The 20,270-nt window shown below is 41.7% G+C and overlaps 1 protein-coding gene across 3 annotated transcripts in view; it reads right to left on the bottom strand.

Annotated features, from left to right (window-relative positions):
* The window catches only part of DOCK3 (dedicator of cytokinesis 3), a 694,894-nt gene that overhangs the window by 482,605 nt on the left and 192,019 nt on the right, over nucleotides 1-20,270 (bottom strand). For all 3 annotated transcript variants that reach the window (XM_033926008.1, XM_033926006.1, XM_033926007.1), the window contains exon 13: nucleotides 3,992-4,080. In XM_033926008.1, the coding sequence (XP_033781899.1) occupies nucleotides 3,992-4,080 (89 nt within the window). The remainder of the gene's footprint in view (nucleotides 1-3,991; nucleotides 4,081-20,270) is intronic.

The raw sequence follows: 20,270 nt of genomic DNA, 5'->3' as shown, positions 1-20,270 counted from the left end.
TTGTTGGGGGGGGGAGGGCTTTTCTCTTGTGACTGCCATGGGCCACCAGAGCACGGGCCTTTGGCGTTTTGTTGCTTGACTTCTGTTTGCTTCATGGGACAAGGGTGAGGGGACTTTGTACGGGTGGTTTTGGCTGCTTGGGTGGGGTTTGGGAGTGGGCAGGGGGTTTCCACTCTTGTTCCACCAAAACAACGCGATAACTTTTGTATTGTTGGAAGATCTTTCCTTTGACTTTGTTGTCTTTGTTATTTGTTGTTATGTATTCATAATAAAACAGATTTGAACATAATATGATCTCTGGGTAGAGGCTCTTCTCGAACATTGACGAAATCGCTGAGAACCTCGAAAATAGCTCAACATGACCCTCTAAGAACTTGTGGTTTGCTGTCAGACAAAGCTTTAGGGCAGGGGTGTTAAAGTCGGTCCTCGAGGGCCGCAATCCAGTTGGGTTTTCAGGATTTCCCCAATGAATAAGCATTAGATCTATTTGCATGCACTGCTTTCAATGCATATTCATTGGGGAAATCCTGAAAACTTGGCTGGATTGCAGCCCTTGAGGACCAACTTTGATACCTGTGTTTTAGGGTGACGATCTGCCACACTGGCCATAAGGTTGTCTAATCCCTTACCAAACAGCATTTGCCCCTTAAAAAGAAGCTTGCTTAGTGTTTCTTTAGAAGCCGAAACTCCTGCTCACACAAGTCCTGGAGTTTATTGGAGCCTTCCTCGACACAAGTCAGACTCAGGCTTTCCTGCTCCAACAGAGACTCGACACTCTGATTCAACTCTGCCAAACAACCTCTTCCCATCACCACATCACAACACACCAGATGCTACAGATTCTTAGTCACATGGCCTCCACAGTCCATGTGGCCCTTCTTTGTCCAGCTACACCTCATGGAGCCTCAGTGGGCGCTTTCAACTCTATGGTCTTTAGTGACCAGACAGCTCTCACAACATATCAGAGTGACCTCGGCCCTCCGCACTTCGCTTCAATGATGGATGACCCCTACCAACTTCTCCAGGGGCCTCTTGTTTTAGCCTCCACCACACCAGAAGGTTTTGACAACCGATGCCTTTATACTGGCCTAGGGAGCCCATCTTGACAATCTCCATATCCAGGGATTATGGAGCCACTCGGAGAGACTCCACACCAACCTCCTCTAGTTGCAGGCAATTCACAAAGCTCTCTGTGCTTTCCAGGAACACCTTCTCAATTAAGTTGTACTCATTCGTACAGACAACCATCAGCTATGTGAACAAACAGGGAGGCACCGGATGTTGCCACATGTGCCAGGAAGCAATCTGGATCTGGTCTTGGGCAGTTCTCCACACTGTGTATCTAAAGGCTGTCTACCAAGCGGGACCACAGAATCTCCTTGCAGACAAATTGAGCAGACTGCTGCATCCACATGTATGGTCCTTAAATCCCACTATTGTGCACCAGCTGTTTTCACTTTGGGGAACCTCAGAAGTGGATCTTTTTGCTTCTTCCAACAACCACAAACTTCCATTCTTATGTTCTAAACTCTATACCTCCAACTGTCTGGAATCCAATGCCTTTCTCCTCAGTTGGGAGTTGTTTCTTCCTTTATGCTTTCCCTCCTTTCCCATTCATAGGTAATAGTCTACTCAAGCTTCGCGAGGAGCAGGCTACCATTATCCTCATAGCATCCAGATGGCTGTGGCAACCATGATTCCCTCTCTCCTGCTGCCACTTACGACCATGGAACCCATCACTCTTCCAGTATTTCCAATGCTGCTGACAAAGAACGAGGGCTCCCTCCTCCATCCCTACGTCCACTTCCTGATGCTCACAGCATGGCTTCTCTCTCCCAACCGCTAGATACTGAAAGACTCTCAGCCCCAGTCAACTATCCTGGAAGATTCTAGGAAGCCTTCTACACAACACTCCTATCGCTTCAAGTGGACTCGCTTCACACAGCGGTACGCTGCTCACTCGCAAGATCCTAGCACTTGTCCTCTGCCAGCAGTGCTTGACTATTTCCTGCACCTGACTGACTCTGGCCTGCAAATCCCTTACATCAGAGTCCACCTTAGTACCTATAATCTGCTACTAGATGACAAACCACTCTCTAGACACCTGCTGGTGTCCAAATTCATGAAGGGCTTGCTTCATACCAGACCATCAATTAAGCCTCCAGCTGTGCTTTGAGACCTTAATGCGGCACTCTCTGCCTCGAAGAAACATTCCTTTGAGCCACTCTTGTCTTCATCACTCAAGTACCTTGCATGGAAAGTAACCTTCCTGATAGCTCTTGCATCAGCATATCGAGTGAGTGAACTACAAGCCCTAATGTCAGATCCTCCTTATACAATATTCTACCATGACAAAGTGATCCTTCATACCTACCTGAGAATCCTCCCAAAGGTGGTCTTGGATTATGCTCCCTATTTTCTGCCTGAAGCCACACTCACACCAATGAGGTAGCTCTCCACACCTTGGACTGCAAGCGAGCTCTTGCCTACTACCTGACTTGGACTAAGCCTCACAGGTTCTCGACTCAGCTGTTCCAGTACTTTGATCCCAGTAGACTATTCTGCCCCATGATGGAAGCTGCACGGCACACAAAGTTCAAACCATAGCTACAACCGCAGCTTATCTCCACTCAACTCCTATTGAGAACATTTGTAGGGTGGCCATCTAGTTCTCTGTTCACACCTTCACTACACATTACTGCCTTGAGGCATATTCCAGCCAAGATAGCCACTTTGGCCAAACTGTTCTACAACATTTAATTGCCCTTTAAAGCCAAGGTCCCCCTATCACACTTGATCTCACCAGGCTCATGGTGGGTAGTGGACAACCTCTTATTAGAACCATGATCTTGGCAGCCAGGAAGTCCCATTTGTACGAATAACCCTGCCTGCTTGTGCTTGAATAAAGCACAATTAGTTTCTTGTAACAGGTATTATCAAAGGACAGCAATTATTCTCACAACCCTCCCGTCTCCCCTTCTTGGCTTCTTAGCTTGAAACTGAACGGGGGCTCTACCACACCACGGGGAGATTTAAGAAACTGATGCATGGGTGCTGAGAGAATACCCGAGGCTCTTAAAGGTGCATTGCACTTTTTCTTTTCAATATCCACGCTGGGGCGCATGGAGACATCACCCATATGTAAGAATAACCGCCTGCTGTCCTCGGATAACATCTGTTACAAGAAACACTGTGTAATACCTCCTCCCTCCAGCATCATTTCTTAAAGCCTTACCATATCTACCCATGGAATCTCTACACAATTTACTTATGGTTTCACAATCAGCTCTTCTTTCTCAACCCATAAAAGCACAAATATGCAGGGGCGGGGAGTAGGGATTGTTTGTATTCCATACCAGTCCATTTGTTACTAACAATTTCTTCACAAAGTTCAAGGGACTGTAGGAAGTAATTTTAAGATGGCCTAAAAAGATGCAAAATCTGCAAGTATCTGTTACCATAGACTCTGCATTCATTTTCAAAACCACCGGGGACTTTTACTTGGAGAACTATCTAAGGAAAAGAACCACCACACAATTAACATCCATTAAGAAAATATGTACTTACAAAGCCTGCCTAACCTTGCCTCAGGAAAATTTCTCCGTACTCAGGTAAAATTGTACACATAGCAAACCTATTCAAATAATTTACCAGCATATCCCATTTCTATGGGTAAAGCACTGAATTACCCAAGGAAATGGCTTTTTGAATTACCCTTAAATGATTTCCTTGTGATCAGCAAAGGCATGTAGGAAGCTGCCAGTTAATGAAATAAAAAGGCTGTTTCCAAGTAGCTAGTAAGTAGTTTATCTAAACAGTAAAACTTATATGCGTTGAACAATTGTTGAACTCCCATTCTTAGTGAATAATTTGTCCCTTTTGTGACTTATGGTCAGACATTTTATGAAACAGTTCTAGAGCTTTCTTATGCTGGACCTAGAAAACAATTTCCTGGAAGGCTACCATATTTGAAAATAAAGAAAATACGTACCATAATTGGAGCTAGGGGCTGTGTATTTGGTACTGGACTTGCGGATTATATTCTCATGAACTTGATACCATTCATTTTCATTGTTGCACCTGCAAATAAGAACATAAGAACATAAGAATAGCCTTACTGGGTCAGATCAATGGTCCATCAAGCCCAGTAGCCCATTCTCACGGAGGCCAATCCAGGTCACTAGTACCTGGCCAAAACCCAAGGTACCTTAGTTTGACCAGTTTTATGTTCAATTAACACAATGCAGTGGCTTTAATGCAAAGGAAGACCTTACTCTATTCCTCTCCTACTTCTCCTGAGAGGAAGAACTTACCTTGACTACATACCTCCTGCAGCCAGACCACTGCTATACCCCAGTTCAGAAACACAGATCTATTGGCCTACAGAAGACATTTTTGCTTTTTTAGGTTTTTAAGGCATGGCGAGCGACTTGAAGATGTTTCTTCAAAGCCTTACACTACTACTTGTTCAGTGTTCACTCAAAGTCTCTACATGGGTAATGTAAGTCCATCCATTCTCCCATTTCCAAGGGTAGCTGATTCCAAAGAAGTCCACACAAAGAGATTGTATGCTGAATCCCAACTTTACTGAAAACATAAATTAATTTTAACTTGTTACAGTATCTTCTAAGAAGACACTTGAAAAATATTTACAGTTCTAATAACAAGTTCAGATAAAACAGTCTCTCTTTCATATGTAGTTTCTCCACTGTAACTCCTATATTAACTCTCTCTTTTTCACTCTCCTCCTTCCTTGGGGAGGATATCACTCTTCCTTATCCACAAATGAGTCAGCCGTCTCACATCCACATGAACTCCAGTTTTGTCCAGCTTGGTTCTTCATTGCACTCAGGCAACAAGAATCTCTGCTTGAGAAAAGTATCTCATGTCAGTTCTTCTTCTGGATCCCCTTGGTCCAGACATACTAGAGTATTCTTCTCCCTTCTAGAGCATAATCCATGTGGTTCCATAGTTCCTTGTCCTTTCCCTCGTTGGGTTTAACACAGTAAACCTTCACAGACATTGAACTCTTTTTTCCAGACTGCTTCTGGGCAAGAATATGGGCTTTGCCAACCCATGGAGCAGATGTTAAACATGATAGGACCCCAAGCAGAAACTTGGGAGGGAGCCCCAAAGCCCAAGAGCAAGCCATCTCCTACATTAAACATACTTAGGGGGCTCCCTGTAGCATATGGGCCCATAGAAACTGCCCTATTTGCAACACTCCTAATGCTGATCCTGCACAATCTTCTCCTGTTTCTATGTTTCTATTCTGGCATCCAGTGATCAATGCATGATACGATTTAATGTTAAGATGGGTATAGAGAGGGCTCATTCAAAAGCAAAGGTTCTAGACTTTTTAAAAAACTAACTTTGTTCAGATAGGGGTTTATATCAAAGAATTGTTGTGTGGGTGGGAACGTCTGGAAGGAGTGGAAATGTGGTAAACAAAACTGAAAGGATCAATTGTAAGGGTGACAAACCTTTTTGTGAGGCAAGTAAGTAAATGTATGAGGAAAAGAAGGCCACTTTGGTTCTCAAAAGTAGTAGCTGAGAAGGTAAGGAATAAGAGGTTAGTTTTCATAAACTACAAAAGATCGCAGAAAGAGGAAGACAGGCAAAAATATCTGGAAAGTTAAGAGAGGCTGATCGTGTAGTCAGGAAAGCAAAGATACAAATGAAAGAAAAAATAGCTGATATGGTAAAACGGGGAGACAAGACATTTTTTAGATATATCAGTGATAGGAAGAAGTGCAAAAGTGGCATTGTGAGACTCAAAGGTGAAGGGGAGGAATATGTAGAAGCTGATAAAGAAAAGGTTGAATTGCTTAACAAATATTTCTGTTCTGTGTTCACAGCTGAAGCGCCAGGAGCAGGACCGCAGAAGACAAACATGAATAGGGATGGAGGAGTAATAGACCTTGATTGATTTTCAGATGGTTGTGTTCGTGAGGAGCTAGCTAAAATAAAGGTCGACAAAGCGATGGAGCTGGATGGTGTACATCCTAGGGTGCTGAAAGAACTTAAGGAAGTTCTGGTAACTCCACCGACTGACCTTTTCAATGAGTCTCTAGAGTCGGGAGTGGTTCCGGGGGACTGGAGAAGAGTGGATGTGGTCCCTCTCCACAAAAGTGGAAGTAAGGAAGAAGTAGGGAATTACAGGCTGGTAAGTCTGACTTCTATGGTAAGCATAATTTGGAAAAGCAGTAGAAACACAGGCACATTTGTTAATTTGTAAAATTAGCCACCACAGTCAGATTTTGGTCTCTTTCACTCAATCTGCAAAAAAATAAAACCTCGGTACTGTCATGGCAGAAAGCAGAGACCATGACACATTGCATTAAGGCATGATTCATTCCTTCAGTCTTCCCCCTACCTCAAGCTAATTCTGTCAACTAAGGAAAAAAGGATTTTTCTCATCTGTGGTACCTCCCTTCCACCTTCCCAATGGGCATGGTTACAGCACCAACTGGATAGGCTGTTCAACTAGATAGAAGTTCCATACTGGTTGTGGTGGCAGTGGCCAGAGCTCAACAACTCCATTTCCATCCTCACGCCATTATGGGAGCTATTGAAAAATGTCTCTCTCCATTCAAATGTTCCTTTATTTGGTAAACTGGTCCCAACCAGTGCATCCCAAATTTTACACACAGATTCCATTTCAGCTGAAACAGAAAACCATGGTTTCAGACTACCTCAATTAAACACCTTCATCTCTACTAATGACATTTACTTGTTCTTTTTTATAAAGCATAAAATGTCTACTTGAGTTCCCCTAGACTAGTAAAGTCAACTTACAACTTCTCAATGCTTTATCCTTTCTTCCCCTTTCAAACCTACTTTTTTTTTTTTTTCATCTTTATTCCTTTTTATTTCTTTCAACAAGTGTACAATATTATTACAAGTAATTCACATCACTCACTTGACATTCTTAAGCAATATTATTACACATGTTTTAATTCCCTCCACCCACCTCCCATCCCCTCCCCTATCAACAAAATATTTTATCCAAACATATACATACTTAGACTCTCCCTCCCCTCCATTTTTACAAATTATCCCCTAAGGAAAAAGAATAACCCTTAATCATTACAATATTCAATTAATGGCCTCCACACCTCCTTAAACCTTTTAAAATATCCCCTCTGTACTGCAAGAAATCTTTCCATCTTATATAAATGACAAACTGAGTTCCACCAAAAACTACAATTCAATCTAGAACAGTCTTTCCAATTAGTTATTTGTTGAATTCCCACTCCAGTAAGAATCATCAATAATTTGTTGTTTGCTGCAGATATCTGACTTTTGGCCCTCATACACATTCCAAAAATCACTGTGTCGTAGGATAATGCTACATGATTTTCCATCAATATATTAACTTGATCCCATATTGATATCCAAAATGCCTGAATACATGGACAATAAAATAAGTTCCAATTTCAATTTTACAATGCCAGCATCTATTAGACTTAGAGCAATCTAATTTTTGTAATCTAGTAGGGGTCCAGAATGCTCTATGTAACAAAAAGAACCATGTTTGCCTAATAGATGCCGACATCGTACCTTTAATTCTCCAAGACCAAATACGTGGCCATTGAGATGCATTAATTTGATGCTTAATCTCAATGCTCCAAATATCTCTTAATCCATTTTTTGGTTTCTTATTCAAATAATTAGATATAATTTTATACCACTATGCGGCCTGGTGTCCCAGAAAATCTGCCTGGAAACATAAGAATTCTAAGCTGTAATGATCATTTAAAGATTTCCATTCAGGGAACCCCACCTGAATAGCCTGCTTCAATTGCAACCACTTATAACTTTGTTTTTTATTCAGACCATATTTATGTTGCAATTGTGAAAAATCAAGCAGCTTACCATTATCAATTACTTCCGTTAAGGATCTTATACCTGCTTTAATCCAATCCTTCCAGACAACCTTAAACCCGCCTATTTGTATCTTGGAGTTTACCCAAATAGTCTGTTGTTTCGATTTTAAAATAGAATCACTAGTTAATTTATCTACAAATCGTAATGTTTTTCAAGTATCCATTAATACTTTATTGTCTTTATGTATTCTAGGCACTTTTATACCAAGCAGAAGATCAAGCCTAAGTGGAAAAATAAGTGATCTCTCCACCCTTAACCACTCTGGTAGTTGTTCCAAAAGCTCTGGGAGGACCCAATACATACCTTGGCGCATGATATAGGCCTGATGATACCTATAAAAATTGGGAAAATTTACCCCACCCTCCTCAATTGGTCTTTGCAAAGACACTAGAGCCACTCTTGCAATTTTACCCAGCCAAATAAATTTAACCAGAATACTATTTAATTTTTTATAAAAAGACCCCTGAAAAAACACTGGTATCATTCCCAATTGATAGCAAACTACAGGCAAAATCATCATTTTAACAGTTTGAACTCTTCCCCACCATGACAAATGTAAAGGATTCCATTGCTCACATAACTCTGTTACTTTTTGTAATAAAAATTTTTCGTTTATTCTCATTGTCTCTTCGAGTGTTTTATTCAACCAAATACCTAAATATTTTATACCATCCTCTTTCCAAATAAAAGGGAAAGAATCAAGTATACCTTTTGTACAATGCACATTTAAAGGTAAAATTTCTGATTTAGTCCAATTTATTTTGTATCCTGAGAATTTTCCAAATGTATCTATTATCTCCAGTAGACATGGAATTGTTGTTTCCGGATTCCTCAAATGAAGCAATATATCATCTGCATAAGCAGATACTTTATATTCCACTCCAGCACATGGAATACCCTCTATGTCCTTTGCCTGTTGAATAGCTAACAACAAGGGTTCAAGAACTATATCAAAGAGCAAAGGAGATAATGGAAAACCCTGTCTAACTCCCCTCTGCAATTTAAAAGCATCTGAAAAATTATTATTTATGTATAAACGAGCAGTTGGGGATCTATATAGTGCTTGAATCATTTGTATAAATCCAGATCCAATACCAAACCATTCCATAGCTTGATACATGAAATTCCATTCTACACGATCAAAAGCCTTCTCAGCATCTAGTGATACTGAAAAAGCCGGATCATTAATTTGTCTTGTTAAATAATACATCTGAAATGCCAGTCTAGTATTATTTGAAGAGTGTCTTTGAGCAACAAATCCAGTTTGATTTATTCCTATTATATGCGGAAGAGCTTTAGCCAATCTTAATGCTAAAATCTTAGCTAATATTTTACCATCTACATTTATTAAAGATATAGGCCTGTAATTTGACACCAATGTTGGATCTTTATTTGGCTTTGGCAAAACAATAGTTAAAGAATCTGCCATAGTGCCTGATATACAACCTTTATTCAGTTGGTCCTGATATAGTTTTAATAAATATGGTAAAAGGGAAATTTGAAATTCTTTATAAAACTCCACTGTAAATCCATCTCCACCTGGAGCGGTCCCAACTCTAAGGGATTTCAATGCCATTTGTAACTCTTTTAATGATATAGGTTTATCTAAACTTCCTTTTATATGATCAGGAACCTTAGGTCCTTTAACTAAACTCAAAAAATCCAACCCATCTTTCTCTTTATCTAAATAAGACTCAGAAGAATACAGTGACTTATAATATTTTAAAAATTGTTTTAATATATTTCCAATTTGAGAATGAGAATTTCCTAATTCATCCTTAATTATGCTTATTTTCTCCTTTCTTTTCTTTGCTTTTAAATAATTTGCCAATAATCTTCTAGCCTTATTTGCAATACCATAATACATCGTTTGCTGAGCAAAAATATCTTTCCTTACTAACCCAGAGGAAATTTCATTATATTCACATTTTTTTTTAACAATAATTGAAATGTCTCTTGTTCCCATTTATTAACCAATTTTAATTCCAAATTTTTAATTTCTTTTTCCAAATTTGCAAATTGCTTTCTTATCTGTTTCTTTTTATACGCAGAATATGATATAATTTGTCCTCTCATAGTTGCTTTGAAAGCATCCCATAATATTCCAATCGACATTTCCTCTAGGTCATTAAGTCTGAAATATTCATTCATTTTTATCTGAAATTCTGTGCAAAATTTAGAATCAGCAAGCAAAGTATTATCAAACCTCCATACAGGTTTGGAATTATCTTGATCTATTAAGTTAACTTCTATCCACACACCACCATGATCAGATATTACTATTGGTTCTATGTCAGCTTTTACAACTTGCTGTACCATCTGATCTGAAACAAAAATATAATCAATTCTTGAAAATGATTGATGAACATGTGAACAAAATGTAAATTCCCGATCATTAAAATGAAGAATACGCCATATATCTTTCTTTCTTTTTTTTTATAAATCTTTATTCATTTTCTTATATTACAACAAGTGTTCCAAATAAACTCATTAGAAACTTGAATATACACACTTGATTAACTCATATATTAACATCAAATTTAACATTTCTTTAGAAAATTAATATTATATAAAGTTATATTATGCAAGAAATCTAAATTTATATAATTCTTATTGAATATAATAATCCCCTACCCCTCCCTCCTTCCCAATCAATAATACATAAAATCAACTTTATTGTGAATTCATTCAAATATTGATATAGTATGTAATAATCAGAAATAAAATCCCACCTCATTCCCCTCTATTCAAATATCTTAGCATGGGAAAAGTTAATCATTCATTACAGAAATCTGTTAACGGTCCCCAGACTTTTTGAAATTTACTCACATAGCCTTTTTGTGTTACAATGGTGAGCTCCATTTTGTATATATGGCATACAGAATTCCACCAGAAATTGTAGTTTAACATGTCATGTTTTTTCCAATTATATGTTATTTGCTGTATTGCTATTCCAGTTAAAATAAACAGTAATTTGTTGTTGCTTGCCGAAATTTGACTTCTTGCTCTCATAGTTGTGCCAAATAAAATAGTATCATATATCAAGGCTACCGGATTTTCTAACATCCTACTGATTTGAGGCCAAATTGACTTCCAGAATGTTAAGATAAATGGACAATAAAATAAAAGGTGATCTAATGTTCCGACTTCAACGTGATAGTGCCAGCATCTATTAGACCTAGAACTATCTATCTTTTGTAAACGAACAGGGGTCCAAAAAGCTCTGTGCAATAGAAAAAACCAAGTTTGTCTCATGGATGCTGACACCGTACATTTTAACCTCCAAGACCAAAGTCGTGGCCATTGAGATGCAGTAATTTGGTGCTTTATCTCAATGCTCCAAATGTCTCTAAGACCATTTTTTGGTTTTTTATTTACAAATCCAGATATTAATTTATACCATTGTGCGGCTTTATGATCTGTTGAATCCATCTGGAAACATAAGAATTCCAAACTATGATAATTAGTAAGATTTTTCCATTCAGGGAACCCTGTTTGAATGGATTGCTTCAATTGCAACCATCTAAAATATTGTGACTTATTAAGATCAAATTTATGTTGCAATTGTGAAAACTCCAGCAACTTACCATTTTGTATTACATCATCCAAAATACGAATACCTGCTATCATCCAATGTTTCCAGATGATTTTAAAACCGCCAACCTTGATCTTGGGGTTTAACCAAATCGTTTGTGTTGTTGATTTATTTATTGGAATAGGAGTTAGATTACTTATATATCTTAGAGTTTTCCAAGTATCCATAAATATTTTATGCTCTTTATATAACCTTTCCAAATTTTTGGACGTTTTTCTTAGAGAAGAAGCTGCTAAAGTTGGCTCTTACCTTAAAGACTCTTCCCATTTACTAAGAAATCTTCAGGAAAGTATAGTTCCGGAAGGGGAAATCTTTTTGGCCACCCTTGATGTAGTATCACTCTACACAAAAATACCACAGGATGAGGCTTTATTGATTATTGAGGGGGTAATGAATAATAGAGTTAAACATCTTAGAATACCTAACTCTTTTCTGAACCAGTTAGCTAAGTGGGTTTTAAAAAACAGTTTTTTCCAGTACAATGATCTCTTTTTTCAACAGGTAGAGGGGGTAGCTATGGGGGCCACGTTGGCCCCTTCCATAGCCACCCTCTATATGGATAAATTTGAGGTAGAGTATATTTATCCCTCGGAGTCTTTCAAATGTATTCCATTATGGAAACGCTATTTGGATGATATCTTCTTTTTATGGGAGGGTACAGAGACAAGCCTATTAGACTTCTTTGCTTGGATTAACACAATAAACCCAAATTTACAGTTTGTTCCACACCATAGTTCTGATAAGATCGAATTTTTGGATATATCAATAAGCAGGCAACATCTTAAATTTGAAACCACCTTATATAGAAAGGAGGTGGCGCGTAACACGCTACTGCATTTTGACAGCTATCATCCTTTTCATCTCAAGTTCAGTCTCCCCATTAGCCAATACTTAAGAGCTAGGAGAGTCTGCTCCACAATGTTGGAATTTAAAAAGGCAGCTAAAGATTTAGAGGGGAGGTTCCTTGAGCGGGGGTATCCCAAAAGATCAGTCAAACAGGCCTATTGTAGGGCCCGTTATGCACAAAGGGAATTGCTCCTCATGGATATTCCCAAGATACAGGAAGAGGGACGGATTGTTTGTGTCCTCCCCTATTCAAAAGCGTCAGGGGTATTGATTTCGTACATTAAACAATACTGGCATATATTAAATCTCCATCAATGTTTTACGGAACTCCCCTTGTTTGCATATCGCAGAGGTAAAACCATAGGTCAGGCTTTGCGTAAATTTGATAACCATTATGATAATAAAATAGAGTATAAACATGCTAGTTGCCATCAATGTCAATGGTGCGAATCCACGTTTGAAGGGCCTCAATGGAAAGACCCCCAATTAGGCAATATAATAAAATCTAAGTCTGACACCACTTGCAAAACTAAGAGGGTTATATACGTAATCGTGTGCCCATGTAACTTAGTATACGTGGGGCGCACTAAAAGAGCCATTAACATGCGGTTAAACGAGCATAAATCTCGTATTAACACTGGTACGATGCAAGCCCCCATAGTCCAACATTGGCTGGATAAAGGACATGATATTGAGCACATTAAATGGAGGATCATAGACCATATACCTGAGACTGATTTAGAAGGCGATTGGGAAGGAAGGCTGAACCATATTGAACAACGATGGATTTACCGCCTAAATACAGTAGCACCAAGGGGTCTTAATAACGAGTTGGAATGGGCTTCCCTAGTATGATGAGTGCCCCTGGGGGTTCTGTTCATCCACTAGTTTATATTCTATAGATATAATCGATTAGATTGACCTGAGTATGACGTCAGCCCTCAACGTCTTTACGGTTGAGACGCTGACGTCTGGCTCACGTATAAATCAGCTGATATTGAATAAGTCCGCCATTACGCTAGCGACGTGATGGTGGCAGTAAACTGATTACTAAATACAACGAACGGTAAGAGTTTGAATTTATATTTAACTGATTATAGGCTTTAGGGTTCATATGACACTTAGGCTTGTCTTTCTTTATCCATTTAGGGTGAAGGAGTCTTGATAAAGCCCCGAGTTGTAAGGGCGAAACATGTTGGCGGATATTTCTACCCCCCCGAATAACGTTTAACCTAAAGCTAAGTACTTTAGTATTTATATTTATATTCAACACTACCTTAAAAAGTTTAAATAAGAAGAATGGGCCCAATGACGAATGGGAGCATAAAGCCCCACACAATGAAATGATTTGAGTGTGTGGTGGCCCTCTGAGGACCCAAAGATGATATGATAAAAACAATTTTTGAAAGAAGTACTGTTAACAGTGGGATTACGTCCTATTGTGTTTGAGAATATACAAGACTACCCTTCTTTCACACTTCATATTTATTATTGACGTGCCTAGTGATTCACTTTATATAACCTTGGCATTCTTATACTAATTACATGACTAAGACGCAAGGGAAACATAAGTCTCCACTCTAACCAGAACCAGTCTGGAATATTATCAGTGGGCTCTGGGAGGATCCAATACATACCTTGACGTAAAATATAGGCTTGATGGTACCTATAAAAATTGGGAAAATTTACCCCGCCCTCCACAATTGGCCTTTGCAACGACACTAAAGCAATTCTGGGGGGTTTTCCAAGCCAAATAAATTTTGTCAAAATCCTATTTAGTTTTTTATAAAAAGATTCATGAAAGAAAACTGGTATCATCCCCATTTGGTAACAAACTACAGGCAAAATCATCATTTTAACAGTTTGTACTCTTCCCCACCAAGATAAATGCAAAGGATTCCATTGCTCACACATTTCTGTCACCTTTTGTAATATGCTTTTTTTCATTACTTTTCATTGTTTCATCCACTGGTTTTGTAATCCAAATTCCCAGATATTTAATAGCCTCCTCCTTCCAAACAAAAGAGAATGCATCAAATAATCCTTTTGTACAGTGTACATTTAATGGAAGAACTTCTGATTTATTCCAATTTATCTTATATCCTGAGAACATTCCAAATTTCTCAATCAACTCAAGTAAATGTGGAATGGTAGATTCTGGATTCCTCAAATACAATAGTAAATCATCTGCATATTGTGACAGGGAAGCTCCTGTCACGGTGAAAACTACTACTAAAACTCCCCAGAATGCAGCACAAGGCTGGATAAAACCAGGCATGGAGTCAGGACAGCTGGCTCAGGCAAAAGAAGGCAAGCCCAGGCAGGTTCCAGCACAGCTGAAGAGCCAATTAAGAAAGGCTCTGCAGACCACTGATTTCCCCTATCACTCCTTTCCTGAAGTCAGGGAGAAACCTGAGGCTAATTTAGAAGGGGGTGGAGTCAGACCCCGGGGTTGGCCTTATAGGAAAGATCAATTTACTGGAGGAAGGGGAAGGGAGGAAACTCGAGAAGGAACTAGAGTGAAGAGAGAGGAGAACCAGAAGGAGTGGTTGAGAAGCCAAACTACTCACGTGGGTTCCAGGTCACAGAGGGTGCCTCAAGTCCAGCAGGAACGGAGGGCAAGAAGCCCACACCTAGGGAAAGGTGTTACTGCCCTGGAGAGGTATTGTGACTGGCAACTCAAGCCCCAAAGAGCAGGGCTGAGAAAGCCTCCCCAGGGAAAAGCTGCAGATAGTTTTGCAGACGTACAGAGAGGGGGAGGGGAAGCACAAACAGAAAGAAGTGAAGAAACTTCAAGCCGGAGTTCCCGGGAGTGTGAATGGGAAATGGACAGCATACTAAGTAATGAGATAAGTGAAGAGGGCATGGACCTTGGAGAATATGATGTTTGCATGTCCTAAGTTAAACTCCTGAAGAACGGTATCCTATTGTTTGTATACCCGACAGCATGAGCAGTGCGGGCAGAGGTAACAAGGTGCTAATAATGTGTTAAACAAATGCAGAGAGAGCTGAGAAGGAAAGGCTGGACGCAAGCCGTGCTCAGCTAGCTAGGCTCATAAAAGGTGAAGTCCAGAGTGAGAGCAATCAAGCCCGGCAGGGGCTACGAGCCAAGGAAAGCTTTAACTGACTTATAAGTTTGCTGGGATTTTCCTGGTGATAAGGAAGTGCAATCTTGCTCCTTAATAGAACCTGGACTGAAAGAATAATGGGGGGAGAGGCCCTCTAAGCACTGTAACCAACTGAGGTGAATGTTTTATGTTTTTTTCTTCGGCTGTGTATTTTCTTTGAACTTTGGGTTAGTAATAAACCTGATACTTTATTCTAAAGAATCCGGTATCCGGGTCTTCCTTCCACTGCCATATAAAAGGCGTATTAAAAATCTTACTTGTGGTCCGGGCCGCAGTTTCCTACTTACTCAGAGACGGGCCCGGTCACAAGAAGTTGGTGGTAGTGGTGGGATCGCGCCGCCCACAGGTTAGTGGAGGAAGTACGCCCAGAGGTTGGAAAGGAAAACCCCAAGGAAAAAAAAAAAAACCCGCAAAACCACAGAAACACGAAGGTTGGTTTTTTTTTGTGTGCAAAGCAACAGCTGGGTTTTGGCAGTGGAAAATAGTGCCAGAAAGGACGGTGTTCACAAGCTGGTAACACAGTGGTGTGGAATGTAGGAACAATTCAAGCGTGGTTTGGATTTTTTTTTGGAAAAGCCATAAATTTCTTAACCGGACTTTCTTGGAGACTGAGGATTAAAAGACCCAGAGGCAACATTAAGGCATCTGGAGGCCAACATCAGCAAGAGAGTGGAGCGGAGTCCGGAGGAGCAGTTCCAGGTTACTGAGTTCCTGGTTGCAGGAGTGGCTGGGGAGGCCCTAATATCCCAAGGCTGAGACACATCAGTCCCTAAGGTAACGGTACTTAGGGGTGGCTGATGTGGATTGGTGGGTAAGGGGGACCAGAAGCTTGGGGACCAGAAGGGGAACGCCATAGTTTGAAAAGTCCGCACTTGGGTTCCTGTTCTCTCTTGTTTGTATTTCAGGATGGAGGCAGCCAAGTTCCGGACTGGTCTGGAAGGGGAGATGCACCGTATGCAGCTGCATTTCCAGGAGATGTTGCAGTCGCAGGCAGAGCTTTGGAAGGCTGATCACCAGGCGCAGCAAGCAAGGCACACAGAACTTTTGCAACAAATGACTGCTCAGATACAGGCCATAAGCAACCTGGCGCAGAGGCCTGCAGTACCGGCGGCCGGCAGCGGTGATGGTGTCGTCGGGCCGGTAGGCGCTCCTTTTGGGGAGCCGATAAGACTGCATAAAATGAATGTAGATGATGACATATCATATCGTACTTTGGGTACGGAACCAGCAGTAAGCTATCCTATACTTAAGCCAAAATTGCTAGAATGTGTAGAGAGTGACCCAGGTCCCTATCGGAGCCAGTCACGGGGAACCCGTTTGGCCCCGAAGGAGAACCCTGGAGCCTTGAGACAAGGCCTTGACAGATGTTTTAGGAGGTCTGGGGGAAGGTACCAGGGACGGGCCAGGGTTAAGCGGGCTGGTAAGTGTTTTGCCTGTGGTCATCCGGGACATTGGCAAGTGCAATGCCCGGTCAGGAGGAGCCTGACCAACAAGGTTGGGTCCACAACCCGGGTTTCCCGGAGAGAGTGGATGATTCAGATAAAAATAGAGGGAATCCCGGTAGTTGCCCTAATAGACTCAGGGGCTGATCAGTCCATACTGGCCCAGAAAGTATGGCATCAGGTTTTAAGAGCCCGGGGTCAGGAAATCGATAAACCCCAGGGACGGTTGGAAATACAATGCATGCATGGGACCTCCTTAATCCATGAAATGAAGGAGGTGTGGATAGAGTATGAAGGGAGAAAAGATGCTCTAAAAATGGCCCTGATGCCTAGACCCCCATATGATGTGATCCTGGGACGGGAATGGCCCTACTTTAGGGAGTGTTTTGGCATGCGAGGGGTGGAGGCGTCCCCAGTGCAGGAGGAGCAGTTAGCCCAAATCTTCCCCCTGGCAGAGGAGGTCCTAGAAGAACCCTCCCATAAAAGAAGGGAAAGCCGAGCAGAGAGGCGAGAGGACAAAAGATCTTGCTCGCAAGGCAAGGGAGGGGGGAGTCACTTATCGTGGAAACCCTGGGTGCCTTACGAGGTGGCCCAACGATTCCCTACTCTAAGCCGGGAACAAAGGAAAGATCCCTCATTAGAGCCGGCTATAGAGCAGTGGGAAATCGCTGGGGAGGGGGCTTGTGAGTTCCAGGTGGTAGGGGGACTTCTCTATAGGGGAGGATGGAATCCTAGGGCCCAAAAGGCACAAAGGTGCTTAGTAATACCAGCCAGCTTTAGGAAGCAAATATTTTGGTCCATCCATAGGGACCGCGGACTAGACCATTTGACCCCAGGTTTAACCATTAAAGAGATCCAAAGGAAATTCTATTGGCCCGGACTAGTCCAAGAGGTAGTAGCCTGGTGTAAGGAGTGTCCGAGATGTAGGGACGGGGGAGCAGAGAGGCCGCCCATTAATCCTGAAGAGGCAAGTGTACATAAGGACAGGGACCAAAAGAGTCCGCCAGAGAAACCTGAAGAGGTAGGTCAGAGTAGGGACCAGAGAGGAAAGAGTTCGCCAGAGAAACCTGAAGAGGTAGGTCAGAGTAAGGACCAGAGAGGAAAGAGTCCACCAGAGGAACCTGAAGAGGTAGGTCAGAGTAAGGACCAGAGAGGAAAGAGTCCGCTAGAGGAACCTGAAGAGGTAGGTCAGCGTAGGGACACGAGAGGAAAGAGTCCGCCAGGAAAACCTGAAGAGGTAGGTCAGAGTAGGGACAGGAGAGGAAAGAGTCCGCCCGGAAAACCGAAAGAGGTTTCCTTGGCCAAGGTTACACCAGATAGGGAGAAGCCCATTTTAAGGGTGATGCGGCTATCTCCCAAGGCTAAATTGCCAGTCCGCGTGACGCCAGGATCCGTGGGCTGGGACTTAAGCAGTATCCAAGAAATAAAGGTGCCGAAAGGGGGCAGGAAAGTTGTGGATACGGGCTTAGTGATCGCTCTACCAGAAGAGTGTTATGGGCGCATTGCGCCAAGATCGGGTTTGGCCCTCCGGCAGGGCATACACATAGGGGCTGGAGTGGTCGATCCCGATTATCGGGGAACCCTTAAGATTTTGGTATTAAATCTAGGGGAGAAGGAATATAATATAAAAGAAGGGGATTGTATGGCTCAATTAATATGTGAGCGAGTGATGATTCCGGAACTGAGAGAGGAGGTGATAGATACAGTCACTGCTCGGGGGGAGCAGGGCTGGGGCTCCACAGAGGAGAAAGAAGGGGTGGTAAAGAAATCCATGACCCGAAGAATCCCGTTACGGTTAGGGGAAAAGGCCTCTAAGAGTGTAAAGGAAGAAAGGACCGATAGGGGTTTAAGTAGGGGGGTATGTGACAGGGAAGCTCCTGTCACGGTGAAAACTACTACTAAAACTCCCCAGAATGCAGCACAAGGCTGGATAAAACCAGGCATGGAGTCAGGACAGCTGGCTCAGGCAAAAGAAGGCAAGCCCAGGCAGGTTCCAGCACAGCTGAAGAGCAAATTAAGAAAGGCTCTGCAGACCACTGATTTCCCCTATCACTCCTTTCCTGAAGTCAGGGAGAAACCTGAGGCTAATTTAGAAGGGGGTGGAGTCAGACCCCGGGGTTGGCCTTATAGGAAAGATCAATTTACTGGAGGAAGGGGAAGGGAGGAAACTCGAGAAGGAACTAGAGTGAAGAGAGAGGAGAACCAGAAGGAGTGGTTGAGAAGCCAAACTACTCACGTGGGTTCCAGGTCACAGAGGGTGCCTCAAGTCCAGCAGGAACGGAGGGCAAGAAGCCCACACCTAGGGAAAGGTGTTACTGCCCTGGAGAGGTATTGTGACTGGCAACTCAAGCCCCAAAGAGCAGGGCTGAGAAAGCCTCCCCAGGGAAAAGCTGCAGATAGTTTTGCAGACGTACAGAGAGGGGGAGGGGAAGCACAAACAGAAAGAAGTGAAGAAACTTCAAGCCGGAGTTCCCGGGAGTGTGAATGGGAAATGGACAGCATACTAAGTAATGAGATAAGTGAAGAGGGCATGGACCTTGGAGAATATGATGTTTGCATGTCCTAAGTTAAACTCCTGAAGAACGGTATCCTATTGTTTGTATACCCGACAGCATGAGCAGTGCGGGCAGAGGTAACAAGGTGCTAATAATGTGTTAAACAAATGCAGAGAGAGCTGAGAAGGAAAGGCTGGACGCAAGCCGTGCTCAGCTAGCTAGGCTCATAAAAGGTGAAGTCCAGAGTGAGAGCAATCAAGCCCGGCAGGGGCTACGAGCCAAGGAAAGCTTTAACTGACTTATAAGTTTGCTGGGATTTTCCTGGTGATAAGGAAGTGCAATCTTGCTCCTTAATAGAACCTGGACTGAAAGAATAATGGGGGGAGAGGCCCTCTAAGCACTGTAACCAACTGAGGTGAATGTTTTATGTTTTTTTCTTCGGCTGTGTATTTTCTTTGAACTTTGGGTTAGTAATAAACCTGATACTTTATTCTAAAGAATCCGGTATCCGGGTCTTCCTTCCACTGCCATATAAAAGGCGTATTAAAAATCTTACTTGTGGTCCGGGCCGCAGTTTCCTACTTACTCAGAGACGGGCCCGGTCACAAGAAGCAGATACTTTATATTCTCTATCTGAATGTGGTATACCTTGTATTTCCTTTACTTGTTGGATAGCTAATATTAAGGGTTATAAAACAATATCAAACAGTAAAGGAGACAAGGGACAACCTTGTCTAACTCCCCTCTGTAAATTAAATTTTTCTGAAAAAGTATTATTAATATATAATCTAGCAGAAGGGGAGCTATACAGTGTTTGTATTATTTGTATGAATCCAGGACCTATACCAAACCATTCCAATGCTTGATACATAAA

This window comes from Geotrypetes seraphini, chromosome 17 (genome assembly GCF_902459505.1).
Source record: "Geotrypetes seraphini chromosome 17, aGeoSer1.1, whole genome shotgun sequence".
NCBI lineage: Eukaryota > Metazoa > Chordata > Amphibia > Gymnophiona > Dermophiidae > Geotrypetes > Geotrypetes seraphini.
This window is presented reverse-complemented; position numbering and strand designations above follow the sequence as displayed.